Genomic DNA, 20,123 nt, shown 5'->3' with positions numbered 1-20,123 from the left:
TTTGGTGCAAGAGAAGCATAGGTTGCATTGTTTGAGATAATGTGCTAGATACAGTTACAGATGCTCCCTGGGTTATTTAGGGCTTGTGGGGATTCGACAGATGCAAATACATTCACCTCTAAGGTCTGTGAAAATGGGAATGGTGCCTGGAACGCCACGTACCACAGTGCACAGATAAATACCCATCTTGTGCAAAAAGTAAAAGTTACACAAGATTTTTTGGAACAGAACGGTTACCTAAGTCAGAAAGGGCCTCTGTATATATATTCTGAGGTTGGAAAGGTGTTGAAGCGTTGCAGATAAAGATCCTAAGTTTAAGGGGGATTTGCTTCTGTTTCTCAGAATATCTTCTCTGTTGCAGGTAGATCTTCTGAAGGGAGGAGACATACCTAAACCTTTCCCAACACATTATAAGGATTTGTGGGACAATAAACATGTAAAAATGCCTTGCTCAGAACAGAATTTATATCCTGTAGAAGACGAGGTGAGGCAATATTATTTGACTACTTATGCAACAGGGTCTTCTGAGTTTCTTAGCTATGCTCTAAATGCCTTTTGTAATCATTGTGCTACTTTCTGATCACATTTGATGGCCAGCTATATCTGATGTGTATGATGCATTGACTGTGATAAATGATGTATTGTATAAATCCAGTATTAGGCGTGGCAGCTCTTTTCCTGTCTATAGTTAATATTGGTAAAGCTTTTGTAATAATGAATATGACATTTCCATAAGCAGCCTTATACTTTCATGGTCTACAAGTGTATGGCTCCAGGCTGTTTCATATTCCCAAGCAAAAAATGATGTGAAATCATTGAAGTTCAGTATTAGAAAGTGATAATAAGTTCGCTGGGTAAGTGGGGCTGTAACAAACTTGGAGTGAAATAAAGAGTCAATCATTGACGAGAAATGGGAGAAGCGTGCATGTTGCCATGTGTCCGTATGTAGGAATATTGAATTATGACTAGATGGGATTTAAGGGGAGAAATGTGCTTGGAGGGCATGCTGGATTTCACAACAGCTTTTTATGCTTTGTTATCTGAGCTGGATGTTGCGACAGTCATTTCAAGACATTAGTGCTGAATTTAGTTTATAGGATAACTTCTTCTGCCATATTGTTCAGTATTCAGAAGAAGTTATCAAAAGAGCTGGGTTCTGTCAGCTAAGATGTCACGCTCTAACCGTACAATACTAGCTTTTAGGCCAAAATTGGTTTGGGAACGTGTTCACCTCACGGATCACCTTCGCTTCTGTGATCATGCTCATCATACTGCTTCAAGGACTCTTCCCACCGTGAGATCAGTTAGACTGGCAGGCAAAAAGCAGAGCTTTTTTATTTAAAGAACTTCCTCCCTCTCCCCCAAAGAATTGAGGGCCACGTGACTTAAAACATGTTCCTCATGCGTTATCTGTTGCACGTTTATGTGACTTGCCTTATGTTCTCTTTTATTTACTTGTGGGGGTTGATCTGGAAATCAGTTTATAAATCATTGGGGTGAAGTTGGTTTTGGATTTTGCAGGAGGGATTATATATTCGTAATTGTAAGGGTTTTATTTGCAAAGCTCAGTTTTGCAGAAGATCAGGTGGGTGGGAGATCAATGTCCTGTAAACCCTTCTTAAATTGTGTGGTTGATAATAAAATCACTTCTCCGGTAGGAGGGGTGAGACTAGATGATGTTTCTGGTGCAGTCCCACTGACTAGTAGGGGAAAAAAGGATTGATTACTATGCACAGCAGTCTCAAATTTTAAGTAAATGCTTCATAGTTCCTATGCTAATGGCAACACAGTTGTATATTTGGTTAACATTTTATCAGTTACACACATGCACAGACATTTTTGTTTGTTCTCAGTTGATAGTAAATCTTAAGACAATTTTCTTAGCCGAGTTTTAATTTTGTATACAAATATGTGTTCTTTATAAAGAATGGAGACAGGACTGCTGGGAGCCGATGGGAATTAATCCGGACTTCGCTGCTCAAGAAATTCACGAGTTCCCGTGATTTGAAGGTAAAGACTTTTCAGTTACAGACTGTGATCAACTAAAGAATTACTTGCTTTTTGATCCACATCTGCGACACACTGAATGCCACAACTTAATTTACAATATGCTGATCAAAATGTAGGAGGCGTCTGCTGTGAGAATGCGAAGTTATTTATGAAGGTTATTTATGCCATTACATTGGGAATGGTTTTTAATGCAGAATCCACCACCACAATAGTTATGAAGACACTGAATTTTAGTATTGATTCATTCCTTAAGCTGCACAGTTGAGTATGGCTTACTTGCTAAGCAAATAACCGCTTATTTACTTCCCATAATTTACAATTAAATTTAGTTATAATAACTTACAATATGGTAACTACCTTGTTGCTCATCACAGGAGCAGTTGAAGTTCAACATTTTGGACGAGGAAATATGATTGGTTATTGGAAGAGTGATCTTTTTATGGATGCTAGTGATTTTTTAATAATTCTAAAAAAATATTGTTGAAGAAAGAGATATTATATATTATGCTGAAGAATAATTGCTAGGGTGCAGTTAGCTACCAGAATTATACCTAGGGCTAAGTATCTCTTCCCTTGGAGGAATTAAAAATGGGGGTACAGTATTTATGCATATATTTGCATCCCATTTCCTTGTTAGATCCTAACCATAGCTCCTTCATTTAGAGGTGTGACTTCCTTCTGGGCTCTTGTTCCATTATTGCTTCCTTTAAAAAAAAAGTGGGGGGGTCAGGGAAGGATTTCCTCCCTTTAAGATTATTCAAAGTGAATAAGCTTACGCCCATCAAGAGCTTGTTTGGACTGCATGCTAGTTTGGGTGGACTGAGCATCAAGGAGGTCAGGATAGCTTGAGGTCCAGCATATCTGCCCCTTTCGCTTATCTCTTTTATCTTTGGACTTCTGGTGTTGGAAATAAAGAACCTTACAAGATGGAGATGGGGTTAAGATTTGGGTTTTCTCCTTCAGAAATCAGGTCTCTTTGGCTTCGGGGAGATGAAATTTAGAAAATTTTACAGCCCTGGTTCTGCCTCCTGTGGACAATAGGATTGCAGCTTAATCCTTGTACAAAACGTCCATCTGCTGATTAACTCTTTTTAGCCCAAATCTATAATTTTCTCCAGATGCCTCCTGTATGGGTCCCCACTTGGCCTATACCTAGATGGCACTTGCAGGGTTTTGCCTGTGTGACATTAGATCAAACATAGATAGGATTCTTGTTATAAAAGGATTATTATTTGTAGCTCTGCCTTTTACACTCAAGCGGTGGCGGCTAATACAATTAAACCCACTCCGCTGCTTCGTCTTGGCTTGAATTTCACCGGGTGGGTGACAAAATGAATTTGAAAACTGGAATTGATCACCCATGCTACCCTCCTAGTGCTTATATTTCTAAGCTGTCACCTAATCCATCGAAATAACGAGTTGACCTTAACATGATAGAATTGCTGTTCAAGGGGGTGGGGGGGTGGCTTGCTCAAGGGATTGATAAAGTGGAACTCAGATGAATGACCTAATGCTTCACGGTTAAATGAATATCTGTCAATATCCCATAGCATGGAAAATGGCATGGTGAATTATTGCTGTGTTGTGTAGCCTAAGAATGATGCAGGTGCAGGACTGGGGAGCCAAGACTGTGTTAGTGGGTAGGTTGATGAGAGAGTCAGTACACAATTGCATTGGCAGTATACTTTACCCAGTTCCTTTTTCCAGTCAGTCTTAGGAGTGGAGGGAAAAGTGATAATGGTTGAAGAGGAAAATAATTAAGAAATCGTAACAGATCATGCAGGACTGGGCATTTTAGAATTTTGCAACGTATAAAAAGGACGATTGAGCAAAAAGTTGCAACCACCCAGTACCCCAAGATTGCATCGGTGAAATTTGGAAAGGGTGCAGACTTTTTTTTTTCTCAACTTGTTTAACTTGCGGGGGGGGGGGGGGAATTACAGGTGGGAATTGGGGCATATGGCTTTTTATTCCTATTCTCACCTCTGACTCTTCCCAAGATTCCAAAAACACAGTTCCAAACTGCTGCTTTTCAGGCAGTTTGGAAGGTTCGGGGAAGTTTTAATGATAGGAATGAGACTTCTGTGGCCCCTAAAGGCCTCCTGTTCATATTCCCATCCCTAAAACCCAAGCAGAAGAGAGCAGGCTGAAGGAGGTACCCCAAATGGCAATTTTAGGCTATTTGTTGGAATCTTTGGGGAGCCCTAGAGATGAGAATGGAAGTAGAAGGTTGCCAGAGATTTCCAGTTCCATCCTTGATTTTTGAAAATATTTTTTTTTTCGGCAAACGGTGGTGCCGTTACATCTATTGCTAAATAGCATTTTACCAGCAGAGGGTGCAGTTGATTCAAAAACAAAATTTCCCCCTTGCTCATGTTTTTGCTATATTTTTATTTTGCAGGAAGCTATCCTCAGATATAACATTACCTATGCCAAGAAATGGGACTTTGCAGCCCTTACTGAATTCTGCGATAAGGTAACCAAAAAAAAAAAAAAGATCCTGAATAATGCAAAAAAATAGTTCAAATAGTGCTTTCTATACTTTGACACTATTTGAATTGTTATTTTCCCCTTAATTCTGTCTTATGCATACTTTTACTCATGGTTAGCTGAATGTGCCTAGTGTGGCATTCACAGAAATCATAGAGCAGAAGGGGAATGAATTGTGTGTGTGTGTGTGTGTGTGTGTAAAGCACTTTGTTAAAATAACCTTTTTTCTTTCCAATTAACAATGCAGGTTTTTTTTTTAAGTTCATTTCCTCATGCTGTAGATGCATTTGCTCCTTCTGGGAATAGCTGTAATTAATCCTTGAGTACATTGTCCCTTAACTCTTTCTGATGAATGTACACAGTCTGACCCTGATTATTCCAGTCATAAATAACAGCTGGAAGGACCTCTGGCTAGGGGTGATTAGGATCCCAGTCTCTCTTTAATTTGACTCTCAAACCCAGTTCTGTAGCAATCATTAATAAGACCTGTAAGGATTTATTGTTGACTTGCTTCGCACTACAGGAGGAAACCAGTAATAGCATCACTAAGTACAGGGAGCCATAAGGAAAAGATTAAGAACATATATGGTTCTATATTCTGGCTGTACTGCCTTATCCAAATGCCGTATCAATACTTTTCCGCAAAATGTGCCCGATAGATTATCAGTACGTTAAACATCAGCAGCACAGAATTGACTGCAGCAGCACATTTAGGCAGAATATCTGACTCTGGATGTTTCCTATCATGTGGCTTTCAAAAAGCAAAGCATTAGGGACTTGATATGATGAGATTGACCACTTCTTTAAAAAAAAACTTAATTTGGGCTTCAAAGAGAGATTAAATCTGCTCTTTATCAAGCATTTAATTCCTGGGAATGGGGAGCTGGGAGGACAGTTATCACACCTGCTTTTTCTTTGTTGACTTGTCTGTTCAGGAATTTTGACTGCTTAGGTTCAAAGAGTATGTTTTTTTTTTAAAAAGGACAAAAAGAGACCTGCCTTACATTGAAACATTGAGGAAAATCAAATTACTTGTTAAACTTGTTCTGTTTACAAAAATTTTAAAATGTTGGAAGATGAAATATGCGCATTTCAGCATATAAATCTGAAATTGCAATAATCAAATGCTGCTTAGGCTAACTTCTTTTAATTAGATCTGAAACTGAAAGCATCGTGTGGTACGGGTGAGCTAATATGAAACCATCTGGAAAAAAAAAGTAAATGGGGACTTTTCCAATATGTCAATAAGGCACTATTCTTTTCTGCAGTTGAAATTATCTTTCTCTCTGTCTTTTTGGCAGCTTTCTTTGGTTTCCTAGTATCATTTATACAGTGTTAGGATGTTTTGATTTGTTGTTGTTGTTTTTCCCTTTTTGGCAACTACGTGGACATGTCCTTGAAGCTTTTTTGAAAATATTTTTCAGAAGTGGCTTGCCCTTGCTTTCTTCTTCCTAGGGCTGAGAGACAGTGACTGGCCCATGGCCACCGAGTTGGCTTCCAAACGTAGATTCTTTCTTCCTGATCTTAAAGACTTTAATATTATTTAAAGTAAAAATATTAGGAAATACTTCAAAACCCTTTGAAAAAAGCACTGGTTTTCTTTCTGTTCTTTTTTCTGGGCTGTCACGTGCCAAGTGAAAATCAGCTTAAGAGGAAGGGGAGGCTAATCTGTGTGTCCTGTTTTATTTATGGTTTTATGCACCAAGTTCTTCCATTGATTTGAAATTGGAATACAGAGAATAGAATAGTCTGCGAGGATTTGCTGTAAGGATTCCCCAGTATTTCCTAGGTGAGCTGCAGAATTCAGCTCCCCCTCTATGTTTTCTTCATTAGCTTGTGAATAATATGAAGGGCGATTTGGATTATTTTGGTCTGCATGGTTATTGTTAAGGTAGAGGGTAATGAAAATATAAGGGGTAAGGGATAAATAATTAGGCGAGTAAACTGAGCATATTTTTTGTGATTGCTTATTTTTGTATATTGCATTAATGTTTCTTGCATGTAGACTCTTGATTTTTGTGTCCTGCTCTTTCTATTAAGGCTTGCAGAATTAGTTTGAGATATCCAGCCTAGGTTTTTAGTACAATTATGGTTTACTTTCGTTGTTAGTTATAGTTCTGGTCACTGTACCTTACTGTTTAACCTCGTTAGTGTAAACCACCCAGAGAGCTAAGGCTATTGGGCTGTTTAAAAAATTTAATTAATTAGTTAATTAATAAATAACCACAGACTGCTCCCTGCCAGAGATCCCTGCTAGATTGAAAATGACAAAAGGGGCGAGATGGGATCTCACTCACCTTTTCCAGTCCTTTCAAGCTGGCTAGCCTAGGTGCTTGCCCTTTAGAGATGTACAAAAATACCACACTTCTGATTCTTCCCCCTTCTCTGATCCACTGAACTACACAGCCCATGTGTTGTTTTGAGAAGCGCATGATTAAGATGCCCAAATTTTCACTTGAAGAGAACCAGGTCTGCATAAAACACTGCTCCGTATTCTTTTTTTTCTTTCAAAAAAACAGACAGAAGAGGGAGCTGTTCAGTTGCACAGAGAATTTTGTTCCCCAGCGCATCCAAATTTTAAATTTACAGTATTGTTGAAATAGAGGTCCAAATACTGCTTTCATACATTTGTGTGGGGACTGCTTCGTTAATGGAAAGGGCAAGCTAGGCAATCAATCGTGTGCTAGAGTCCCCTTTTCATAACAGATCTATAGCAAAGCATACTGTAATGGCTAATTTATTATCTGTGAGTGTGAGATCCACATTACTTACTTGCAAAGTATTACTTTGTTCCCCACCCCACCCTGCCATGCTTGGCAGGAGTAGATGTTCTGTGGGGGACAGCGTGCTGATGAGGGCTATTCTGTCAATAGATGACGCTAGTAAGACACAATCCTATTTTTATATATTTTATATCATATCCTACATTTCCACATTATCCATAAATTTAATTGCAGTATCAAGCGCCAGTTCATAATGATGTAACCATCACAGATTTGAAATATAGTAACAATATTAGCAAATACTACAGATGAAAGTCAGATCCCACCTCCCATTTAATTTAAGAGGAAGCTAGGAAGTTTATCAGAATGGAGAAGGAAGGGACAATTTGGTTTGTTCTTTTAAATCAAAACTAGAAGCAGCAGCCCACACCTCTTAATGGCACCCCTTTGTTAATCTGCCTAACATTTTTAGACTATTCCATTTTTGGTTGATGATTGCTTAATCCAATAATTAACTTAAAAATCTTAAGAAAAAGGGATGGGTTCTTCAAAATAAAAGAGAGAACACAGTGTACACTAGGACAGATGATCTGAACAATATTTATAAGCCCATGGAAAGTAGAGAACTTCAAAATAAAGACCTCATTCACACATGGATATTTTTAACTGATGACCAAGATTTGGTTAATTGTTTTTTAAATTCCAATAGAAGAGAAGGGCTCCACATTTTTTAAATTGTCTGGGCAACCATAAAAGAAGACAGACAATGTTGAGAGAGGTATAAGCTTGTCCACTAAGGGACAGTAATATGTTATCATTACTCCCTACTCCATTTCATTTCAAAAATACTAGATCAATTATACTTATACAGTCCAACCACTTAAATATAGACCAGATAAGGGGTTTTTTTTATGGTTTGTTTTTCTGACCATAAGCTCAGAGACTTTTTCATATGAAGAGCCATTGTGGTGTGGTGGTTAAAGTCTTTGTTCTAAATGAGGGAGAACCAAATTCAGTTTAACACCCTCAACCACAAATGCTTACTGGATGTCCTGGACCCGTGAACCCAAATCTATGCCATAGGGTAGTCACAAGGAAGAACTGCGGGAAAGAAGCTACTATGTTGTCTTTTTAAATACATATCTGTTTATCTGTCTTATCTATCTTAGACGTAGGGATAAACATTACAAGAATGGAACAGTATGAAATATTAAATATGAGATCACAGGTACATAAGGCTAATGCAACTAATTTAAAGTAATATGAAAGGGCTCCAGTTAGGATTCATGGGGATTATCTGAGGCCAGCCTAAGCGTGATGTGTACAGTCAGACCCTTGCAAGGATAGATTGGTGGGATAGTGATATTTGTTGATGGAGAAATTTAACCCTTTCCTATTCTGGGTGATCCTGAATAAAATTCCTCTGCCAAAGATGGTCTTTTCATTGAGAGGAATACCTTCAATATCACTTCTTTGCTGCTCTGGTGGTCGTCAGCCATCATGCAGTAGCTCAGTGTTTCTCAACCGTGGCAACTTTCACATTTGTGAACTTCAACTCCCAGAATTCCTCAGCCAGTTCTGGGAGTTGAAGTCCACACATCTGAAAGTTGCCACGGTTGAGAAACACTGTAGTAGCTGATGCTGCTTGTACGTTAAATGCAAAGGTGGTCATGTCTAATTTGGTCTTTAGTATTACCTTTCGGCAACATTTTTTTTTTTTTGCATCATGGTTTACTGATGAAAAATAATACAAATGAGGCAGGACTATGAAAACTTGGTAAGTCAGCTATCTTCACCGAAATTATGCTTTTACTGATAATGCTGCCCTCTATCCAGATTTTCTGGGTTCTTCATCCTTTCTGGGGTATCCTTTAGCCAATACTTGACCATGATGCAAGGCCATTGTTCCATAAGGAAGTTTCCTGATAGCACCGAGAAGGGATGGAGCTGGGAGGTGCACGACCTGCCCTTTCTTAGGATATATCCTTGGCTTCCATTTCTGCCTGGCAGCACAGCTGGGGACAGGGGAAGAGCTTAATGGGGAAATTAGGCAGGCTCAGTCACAAATTGCCATTTGGTGACCAAATGGCCCATTGAGCAGATTCAGTAAAGAGCACATTAGCCTATTCTCTGCAATATTCCCCTTCTGTTATCTGCCCAGAGAGTTCACAGAAAAGAGCACAAAGGCTCCAGAAGTTCTTGAATGAGACCTTTGTGTCCCATTTCCTACTCTAAAAGACAGAAAGGAAAGTATCCTAGCAGGATAAGATGTGGATTGCTCCAGTTATATCAGGGTATGTCCTAGGAATGAACGGCACTACTCTTTTTTTTCCTCTCTCTGCAAATTGTCCATTAAAAAAAAATCTAGTTTAGTTCTTAACATTTTAACTATCTTGTGAATTCTCTAACTTCCCCAGACTGTTAATTTAGGGAGAAAATTTAGAGGAAGAAACTCCATCGTGACTGACTTCTAGGTTTAAATTTTAGAAAGATCTGTGATGAACCAGAATGACAGGCGTTTTGATGCGCAATTTATGAACAGTGTTGAATGTGTGTGTTGGTGAAAGATGGAAATTAAACAAGGAGCTCTGAATGAGTTCTTAAATACTGTTTGAAAATAGAAAAACCTATGTTTTCGTATCACTTCATAAGGAAAATAACTTCATATTACTCATTCTTATAAACAGTTGAACTTTATTTTAAATTGTGGAAATCATTAAAAGGAAGCCTCACATGTCAAGTACGATACACCTGAGAGGTCGCTGTCATCCTGGATTGGCAGAAGAAATATTTTACCTCCCAGAAAAAAAAAATTAGAGAGCCAAATTAACTGCTCTCTTCTAAGCTGTCGTCTTCTTTCTTTTCCAAGTGTCAATTTGTGAGTCTGATAAATGTCAAATGTTCCATTCACTTTCTTCTAATGAGGCTTTTCTCTGTATATTCCAACGTAATTCTTTCTGTACTTCATCCAGAGATTACCTCATTTATTCTCTTTGTGTTTTTCTAATCAAAATTTATTTTAAAACAGTGAAGGTATTAAAGTACATATTTTCTGGGGGGATTTACGTTATGCCATAGCTAAAAAAGAGTGGGAAGAGTTTACAGGTAGTCCTCGCTTAACGACCACTCATTCAGTGACTATCCGAAGTTAAAAACATCGCTGAACAAGTAGTACTCACGATCAGTCCTCATAATTGCAGCCATCGCGGCATCCCACAGTCACGTGATTGTGATTTGCGACCTTCCCAGTAAATTTCCTTTCCAACAAGCAATGTCAAGAGGGAAGTTGGCAGGAAGTTGGAAGTTGTGGTCATGTGAGGTCCTCGCTTAACAACTCACAGTGATTTGCTTAATGACAGCAACCAAGACTACCGGGACTGCCATCACTAAGCAATGTGGTCATGCGATGTTGCACTTTAGGACTGCGTCGCTTAGCGACCAAGTTTCTGGTCCCAGTTACTGTCGTTCAGCAAGGATTACCTGCACCTCGCTCCTTTCTTGCCTGTCTTCCATTATAATGGTGCTCGCTCATTTGTGAGCTCCTTGGGTCTTCTAAATCTGGGGTGCAAAATCTCCACTTTTACCTACCTGCACTTTCCTCCAAAACTTTTAGAACCTTTCCCAGTGCTGCCACTGCATTAACTTTCAGCATAACCGAAGGAGGAAAGTATTAAGTATTAAATTATTAAGGCCTGGAAATATTATCTAAATTCAGGCTGCCCTGGCCCTGCTTGCTTAGGCTTTGACCACGGTCTCTTTGGAGGGGTGAGGTGTTCTCCTTCCTCCCAAAAAAGTTTGCATATTCTTGCTTCCAGAGCAGGGTTCCTCAGCCAGGGTTCTGTGGCACCCTCGGGTTCTGCGAGAGGTCACCAGGGGTTCCCTGGGAGATCACGCTTTATTTAAATAATTATTTCAAATTCGGGCAACTTCACATTGAAAAGGTCAGTTTCCTTCTTTATTTTTAGTTTAAGAACACTGTTCATGCATCCACGCAGGCCTACCCATGAAAGGAATGTAATAATTTTGTAACTTCTGGCCTCTATTTGAGCCTGAATGTGGCTTCAGGGGTTCCTTCCCCAAGGCCTGAAAAATATTTCCAGGGCTCCTCCAGGGTCAGAAGTTAGAGAAGGGCTGCTCCAGAGTTATCTAAGGGTGAAACCAGGCTAAACTCCCAGGAATTGTTTTTTGAGTTAAACTTCATAAAATTCACCTAAATTGTGAGTGGCAAACAGCATTGTGTAAATAAGGTATCTTTCCTGAGATATAACATTTATTTTAAAAATGAGAGTTTTAAAAAATGGGGTTGTCAGTTTTCTGTCATCTTTTAAGGAAGAAGATAGATGCAAGTCTGTATTTCCTACCCTCGTACAACATTATGTCAAGTTAATTGCTCAGAAGGTGAGGCAGCCAGTTCACTATTATAATACCATGAGGACTTTTTGTGGACAACAGCACTCCCTAACTTTTTTATTGCTGAACAACTTGTTTAGATAACAAAAAATAACGAACAGGTCTTATTTCCTACATTTTATACACACAGATTTTCAAAATTATATTTTTTGCTGTTTTAATTACATTCCTCTGTGTGGTTGAGGAATGGGTGGCATAAAAATACTCTGAATAAATAAATTTACCGAAATGATTGAGCTATAGAAACTAATTATTTTTTTCTTTTATTAAATTTTTATGTTGCCTGACTTCCAATGACTCTGGGCGAGATTACAGGGATATGTGAGGTGGAGGCTCATTCTGTTACCAGTAACCTTGTGTATCATAATGTCCAAGAAAACCATCCACTTCTGGCTCTGTGATAGGCATACCAACGTGATAAGATGTTCTTGAAAGAAACTGTAGGATCTCAACAACTTCCTCTGTTAGACCTACAGAAGCACTTTGCTTAAAGATGGCACACGGTCACTACATTAAAGTAGCAGAAAGTACTTCGGGACTCTAAAAACTGATACAGGTAGTCCTCGCTTAATGACCATTCATTTAATGATGGTCCGAAGTTACGATGGCCTCAGAAAAAGTGCTTTACAACCTGTATTCACACTTATGACCGTCACAAAACGTTGCACCACTTCTGCAGTCACGTGACCACAATTCTGGCACTTGGCAGCCGGCTCGCTTTATACCATTTGCAGTGTCCTGTGGTCACGTGATCACAATTTGTGACCCTTTTTGCCGGTTTCCAGCAAAGAAGTCCATTGGGGAAGCTGGATTTGCTTAACAACCTCAGTGATTTGCTTAACGACCTGTGATTCATTTAACAACCATCGTAAAATGGTCCTAAAGTCGGGTCTGGTCACATGGTGACCCACTTAACGACCACTCCACTTAACCCATTTTACGGTTGCCATTGTGGTCGTTAAGTGAGAACTACCTGTGATGCCAGGTCTGTTTTCTAGAATGCCGCTGAGAGGAGAGTTGTTTGTTAGACAGATTCAAGCACGATCAAGAACAAGAGGTGAACCTCTTGCCTTTGCCAGCTAGTCCTGCTTGTTGTCCACGGCTGGACTGAGCCAGCACTGAGGACTGGGCTGTCTTTGAGGAGTGTAACACGAAATACGGGTAAGCACAGCGATGAAGGCGTTGGGCTAGGACTGGGGGACCACAAAAAGTTGCTGCGTGGCTTTGGGAGAGTTCAGATTGCTGGGAAGATTGGAAGAAGGAGGGCCACGTCTGTCGTCTTTTGCTCTCGAAAAAAAGGTCAGATGAAAAGGAAGAAAGGAATAATTAAATACCGTTGTATCTCTTTTCAGCAGTTAGGAACAATAGATAACTAAAGTGACATCTGGACACTATCCCAGACACTGGCGAGTTCTGAACGCTTCTGGATTTTACCAGCAAAATGCACTTATTTCTGAGCGGAAGGGTTTGCCAGTCCGTGCACTTGTTGGTCGCAGATAAATGGAGGAAACCCCAAGTAAAAAGAGCTGTTTGAAAAGGAGAGTGTTACCCAAACGGGGCAGAGGCAGAACTTGTCACAGCTCAGCCTGGAGGAAAGAGTCTGGTGCGCTGTGTCTGTTTACAGTCAGAGCTGCACCAGGCAAAGACAGACGAGTGACAGATGTAACAAAACCCAGGGCCAGAATCTGTCATCGGGCGAGGGAGGCTGTGGAATATGTGGCAGTCAGAAAGCCATCGTGTGTCACTTTTAAAGGACAGGAGGCACTAGCCGGAGTAGAAGAATCATCACGATCTGACAGTCTTCCGAGTGCTTAAGGCTAAATGTCTTCCTTTGACTTAATTTTATACGCACTTGTTTGAAGTTGCTTCCTAAAATCCAAATTCAGCCTTTAACGTTTGTATACGTGGCTATTTGGGGATGCGGTGCGTGTGGGAGACCTTATTGTCTCCGACAAGTGGAGATGATGGCATTTTAAGGCCCTCATTTTGCAGCAATTCGTACACCCAGCATTTCTAAATGCACTATTGCCATAGAAGAACGTTAATCATACAATGAAAAATGGAAAGCTTTTGAAATACTGCAGAAACTCTCAAAAGTTAGTTCATCCCCCAGGAAGATTCTCATGGGTGATGAACAATGCAGGGATCTCCTTGTAGTAATTTAAAGGTCTGTACTTGATTACTTCGTTTTGTCAGTTACATGTTAAGCTTTTCTAGTGTGTACAAATTGTTCTAGTCTTGTAGTTGAGAGTGATTAATGATTTTCAGCATATCTTTTATGTTTTGCTAAAGCCTTTGTAAAGGTGTGATAAATTAAATCTCTTTCGTCATGCCAAAATATATCTGTAGAAATGAGTCATGAATTAAATCCCATTAATCTCAGCTGGCCTGTTCAAAGCCTGACCAAATCTAGATCTGATGTTTGTCTTTGGTTTGAGCTTTCAGTTGTTTTAAGAACCATGATTTTTCTTAATCATTTGTTTCCTTTCTCCTCTTTTTTTACAATGTCTGTGAAATTCTGATACACTTTTTTCAATGCTGTGTAATGCAGAATTTCTGTTTTTAGCATTTTTAAGTTTCTGCTTGCAGGTATCTAATCTAGTGCCTAGTCTAATAAACCTCAGGAAGAAAATGTTACCATAGGATATGTACCTCTTACCTGGGCCTGTGATTGACAGGAGGGGGGGGGAATAGCATTGAAGAGAGAAGTCCTTGTTTTGACTTGAATCATAATGCATGTACAAAACGCATTTTTGTTTAGATTTTGAATCATTTTAAAAGTGCAGCCAGTATGTGTTCTCTCTGGTGCAGCTTTGAAGCTCTTAATTGCTCCATTTGGCTGGGAGAAATTCTGAGGGTACCACTGAAACCGGCTGACTTTTGCAGCCGCCTGAGAGTTTATGGAGGGATCCATTCTACAGCTGACCTGCAAGATTAATAGGCAACAGGGTGTGGCAGACTCACTCATTCATTCATTCATTCGTTGTGGTTGTTTTTCTCTTCCTTTTTCTCTGCATAGCCTAATAACCCCCTATTTTAAACTAATTTAAAATACATTCAGTGACCTGTATTACAAGATTTTTTTTATATTGTTTCCCCACCCAACTGGCAATGTGCGAATTGCGCAGATATGCAGATTTGAGCAATTAAAATCTTAATTTCCATAAACTTTTCTTCTAGGTGTGTGGACTTGTTAAGATGGAAGAGTCAAATATCACATTTAGCCTGTATTTGATGTGTAGCAATAAAGCACTTAGGCATGATCAATGGGTTCTTTTAAGGATATTAATAACTTTATTTTTTTTTTTGCGTCTAGATCTCCAGAGTCTGTGATTAACTTTGGGTTTTTTAAAAGATGTCTCCCAAGCCACCTTAAACCTGCTGTGCAGAGAGCCTGATTTGGTTCACCGGATTCCTAACATTAGAATGTCCTCTTCTGTTGTTACCCCAGGTACTTGAAGATGCCGAGGCCCAGCATCTGTTTCAGTCCATTTTGCCTGACATGGTGAAGCTTGCGCTGTCTCTGCCTAGCATTTGCACCCAGGTTAGTCGACACATCTGAAGGGTATTCTCTGGAGTGGATTAATTTGCTATATAATTCTAGAAATGACTGAGATCAAAATGCCAGGGCTGTGTTACATGGAGCTTGATTGTTGAGTTTGGTCCAAGGGAAGATGAGGACCACACACATCCGTAACAATATAAAACGCATTCAAGGCTTTATTTTTCATTCCTGAAACTTGATTTGACCTCTAGATCAAAATCTTAATTCTGCTTGGAAAAATGTGGTTGAAATAGCTTGGAAGCTATTTTGGGGTGATTTCTTGTTTTCTAATGCATAACAGAATTACTGCTGTTTAATGAAATAGTTATTGTTTGAAACTGTTCTTTAGGTAATTAGCTGGTGTTACAGTTTTATCAGTTTCATGCAACTGCTATGTTTTTCATTTCAATTTGCAATTCAAGCGTACATCTTCGTGTGCAATGCCTTTTTCATGAGGAAGTTTGATCATGTGAAGGACTTTCAGCTGAAATCAGCAACGTTACTCAGACCAGAGATGCATTGCGGTCACAGCTGCCTGTTCCTTGAATTTTTTTCTTTCAAGAATTAAGCAGAGTTTTATAATAAACTAATCAGGGTATCTTTAGGAAAAGAAAATTAAATTATTTTAGTCTTTTTTATTACTCAGCTGTTTGGAAGGACTTTGTCATAAATGTAAAAGAAATCTAACAGCACAATTTGAGAACAATTTGAAAAAAAGGAACAGCACAATTTGAGAACCACATAGAATTGTGCATTTTAAGTGTGCTTTGTTGCTAAGCAGCCCTGTAACTGACATTGTTTTAGGAGTAAACAAATAAAAGTTTTTTTTCATCTACTTTGTGAGGGAGGGTAAGTTTTTTATAAAACCTAAAGAGAGGCATAGAATCGCAGCACATATTGATATGTGTCATTTGCAAGAGTAGCATTACCTTTTTTGCAGGCAATGTCTAAAGGTGGACTGATGATTAGGTTTAAACTAACACTTTTTTCCTAGCAAATCATTATTTGTTTGAACAGGGGTAATAGCTTCTTTCTCATCCATATTTCCAACAGCTGTCTTACGCCTGACTTGAAATAGGCAAACTATTGTTCAAGTGCAGCCCGTGACCATGTTTGCAAACTAGTAGCAATCTGTTAGGAATCTTGGTTTTTTAATCTGATTTTACCTTTCAGATTCAGTTGTTAAAGGAGATCGTGATGGGACTTTCTTCAACTGGGGACCTGAGGGACTTGTAGAAACAAGTCTGCAACTAGTGGCAGTAACACTCTGTTTTTCTGACTCAAGAATGTGGTGACTATAAGCCTAGCCTAGATGTGTGGATCCTGGACCCTAAAATCTTGCCACATACATACATACAACACTAGTTATAAAAGGATACACATTTATGAGGATTTCTTCCTCCATACAAAACTGTATTGTATGAAAGTAGCAAATCAGTGTGGTTGTGTAAAAAGTATGATCTGTTGATTGCCCATGAAAGTGGTGCCTTCTTAGCTCCTTTGCTTCTACAGATCATTGGGAAGTGGTATGACATATCTTTGCTTCAACTCTTTGGAGAACAGAACGTTGTCCTTCTACCTCTGGCAAATCAATTTCAGGTTTTCAATACTGGCATGCAACATCCATCGTGATAATAATACCACAGGCATGATTCCATCTAGGCGTAGGAATACTACAGCAATGATCCATCTGGGTGTTTCTCCATAAAACAAATCCATGTCCTTGATGTTTATGAATCCCTTCCAGCGTGTTTCACGTTCTCTGCTGGTGAAAGGAGTGAAGCAGCCTTCTACACGGAACATTTTCATGCCCGTTAAATCATCAGTGATGTGCAGAAACCACGAAGAAAGGCAGGTTGCTCACCTGTAACTCTGGCTCTCCAAGTGGTTGTGCGCTAATACGGCTCATTCTAGTGCTCCTGTAGGTGCTTGCTTGACATCTCTCTGTTTCTCCAAAGGGGAAAAAAAGACCCATTTCAGTGGACCTTAGGAAATTCATAGGTCCTTCTTCTTCAGTATGATTACTGGAGATAACCAGCAGTCTCTGGGTAAAACACTTAGTTCTAGACTACTACGAATCAGGGTTTGTGTAATCACAAAACCCTTATTTATGAATGCAAAGAACCCAGTAAGCAAATGATCCTTTCTCATAAATTTAGAAAAGAGAATGTTGAACCAAGGATACCATCACATTCTACAGATCACGGATCTTCCAGAATTCTGCTAGCTGTCATTACGTTCTTGAAAGTTACTTCTGCTTGCACTTTTTAACAGTTTATTTTCAAGGAGCTGCATAAAATGACCTTAGATTATCCCCCATTTTGGTGCTGCTGACTGTATATTCTATAGAGGTTAAACTAATTTGTAAAATAACCAGACGATAATAATGTTTGAGTGGAAGCTCGCTGGTTTTTTTTCCCCTTGAAACATAATTTTCTTTTTCATTTAGACGAAGTAATCAAACAAAGGAATACTTCAGTTCCTCTATCCTAGTTGTGTTGTTTGGCATCTCATCATGGAGCCTTGTCTCACAGCTGTTACGATGTGATTACTTGTGATTGCCCTTTTCTAAACTGTGTGACAGTGAGACTGCTAAATACAGTTAATGCAATCTCTTCATGCTTTATTTTTCTTCCTAGGTCCCTCATATTCCACCTGTTTCCCCGCATATGCTTTATTTTGTTCAAGATAGTGATGTTTTGCTTGCTCTTCTTGTTGTTATTGATTAAAATCTGCAGTTTGTCAAACAAGACTCTTGTCCCAATCAACTTGGGTAAACAACTCTTGACTTCAATGGTGATGCTGATTTAAGAAGCCACAAGTGCCTCTAAATTAGCAATGTGATTTTGTTCTGCTCGGTTCTTGTTGCTGGGTGGTGGTTTATGTTCTGAATTGCTGAAGTAATTATGCCTGTCTTTCTATCTTTCTTCTTTTTTTTTAGCCAATACCTCTTCTAAAACAAAAAATGAACCACTCCATCACAATGTCACAGGAGCAGACTGCAAGTTTGCTAGCAAATGCCTTCTTCTGCACTTTTCCCCGGCGCAATGCCAAGATGAAATCAGAATATTCAAGCTATCCAGATATTAACTTCAACAGGTAGAGTGACTGTCCTATCAGAGAATACTTTCAGAATCTTATCAGAACTGAACTCTTGTCCATGATGATTCATTAGTTCATCTGGTTATTCCCCAAAATACCTGATTATACAAGAAGTCATTTTACTTTAAATAACCTTTTTACTGAAGTTCAGGAAATAGGAGAAATTAGATCTATTTCTAATCATACTTTGTCTAGCAGTCCTTTTCCTCAGACAGCATTTTCCTCAACTTCCTTCCATTTAATGCTTAAGGCCCATTGGTGGGTCTGTCAAGTTCAGTCTCCCATTTCCAGCAATGCCTAGTCTGGTGCTTCCAGAAAGCCAGTAGCAAGGCACGTAAGCAACATGTGTTGCTGTTCGTTTTTGGAGAGAGATGAAAATGAGAACAATATGTAACTAAAATTGATCATGGTTCAACTCCATGCATTTCAGTGGAAGGGTGGAACACGGGGCCAACATTTAAAAGTCAATAGCAATGAAATTTATGCTGGAGGATGCCTTAAGTAACAGTAATTTGTCATGATAATAGATGATCTGTTGGACCACATTTTATAATACTTAATCTCAGAAGTCACTCATTTCTCCAAGATTCATTTGTTATATTGAAAACCTTCCTTTTAACACAGGAATTTTGATCCTAAATTACCTTACAAAAGTTAATGGGGAAAAAAATCCTGTTACCCTCTTTCCTCTGCAGTCATACACAGCCCTCCCCCAGAACTTCTCTAGAAGATTGTTGGGCCATTCATGGCCATGTAGCATGAGGGAGGGGGCAGGGCTGCGTGTAAGAAAGGTAGAACCAATCCAAATTAGGTGGTATCCTTACTCTATTTTTGTTTATTTGTCCCCTCACATAGCTTAGATGGGCATTTGAGTCACCTGATAAGACTTTTTGGAGGATTAGATAGCTACAGAAAAGAGGAAGGAACAAAAAATGTTGTTCAAGTTAATTTGCTTTAGAATTCAAACCATTACAATTAATAGATTTGAAGAAACTTGTGTTTGCATCATTCAGATTTTGTTGTAATATGAAATGGTTATATCTCCTGGCATTTTAACATGAAAGGGACAATCGAATTAGTTGGCTGGTCTGCTTGATTGATTGAGGGAATCTTTGGCTACGGTATTTAGGTAAAGGTAAAGGTTTCCCTTGACGTAAAGTCCAGTCGTGTCCGACTCTAGGGGGCGGTGCTCATCTCCGTTTCTAAGCCTTAGAGCCGGCGTTGTCATAGACACTTCCGGGTCATGTGGCCAGCATGACGACTCGGAATGCCGTTACCTTCCCACCGAAGCGGTACCTATTGATCTACTCACATTTGCATGTTTTCGAACTGCTAGGTGAGCAGGAGCTGGGACGAGCAACGGGAGCTCACCCCGCTGCGCGGTTTCGAACCACCGACCTTCCGATCGGCAGCTCAGCGGTTTAACCCGCAGCGTTTTTTGGTTTTAACAAAGAGGGGTCTTTGAACAGAACAAATTCTTCATCATAGATTTTTAAGATCAAATTATTAGGGTCTTTTTCCATTAGCAACCTTTCTGTTTTTGGTTCCTAATGATGTCTTCATGAGATAAGTACGTGCATCTAAGGGTGTTTCCAAGGGGCTAGAAATACTGTGGATTTAGATTGCAATTTTTAAAATAAGCTTCAAGCAAAGATAAAAGCTACAGAAAAACAAGAAACTACAAAGAAAAAACTAAAAAAGTGTAGAAACACAAGAGAAAAAATTTCAAAATTACAAAAAGAGGTGACTTCCAACTTTTAACAGCAAGGATATACAATTTTCCATAATCAATCCCTTACTCTATATTAAACCAAAATCACATTATTTCTATAAATGATTCCATT

The 20,123-nt window shown here is 39.1% G+C and overlaps 1 protein-coding gene across 2 annotated transcripts in view; it reads left to right on the top strand.

Moving 5' to 3' along the window:
- Nucleotides 1-20,123, top strand: part of PARG (poly(ADP-ribose) glycohydrolase) — a 61,172-nt gene that overhangs the window by 6,798 nt on the left and 34,251 nt on the right. For both annotated transcript variants that reach the window (XM_063307728.1, XM_063307729.1), the window contains 5 exons: nt 362-484; nt 1,927-2,010; nt 4,412-4,486; nt 15,085-15,177; nt 18,119-18,276. In XM_063307728.1, coding sequence (XP_063163798.1) covers nt 362-484; nt 1,927-2,010; nt 4,412-4,486; nt 15,085-15,177; nt 18,119-18,276 — 533 coding nt within the window. The remainder of the gene's footprint in view (nt 1-361; nt 485-1,926; nt 2,011-4,411; nt 4,487-15,084; nt 15,178-18,118; nt 18,277-20,123) is intronic.

The sequence above is a fragment of the Candoia aspera genome, chromosome 6 (assembly GCF_035149785.1).
Source record: "Candoia aspera isolate rCanAsp1 chromosome 6, rCanAsp1.hap2, whole genome shotgun sequence".
Classification (NCBI taxonomy): Eukaryota; Metazoa; Chordata; class Lepidosauria; order Squamata; family Boidae; genus Candoia; species Candoia aspera.
The sequence above is the reverse complement of the archived record's forward strand: the minus strand, read 5'-3'. Positions and strand labels throughout refer to the sequence as shown.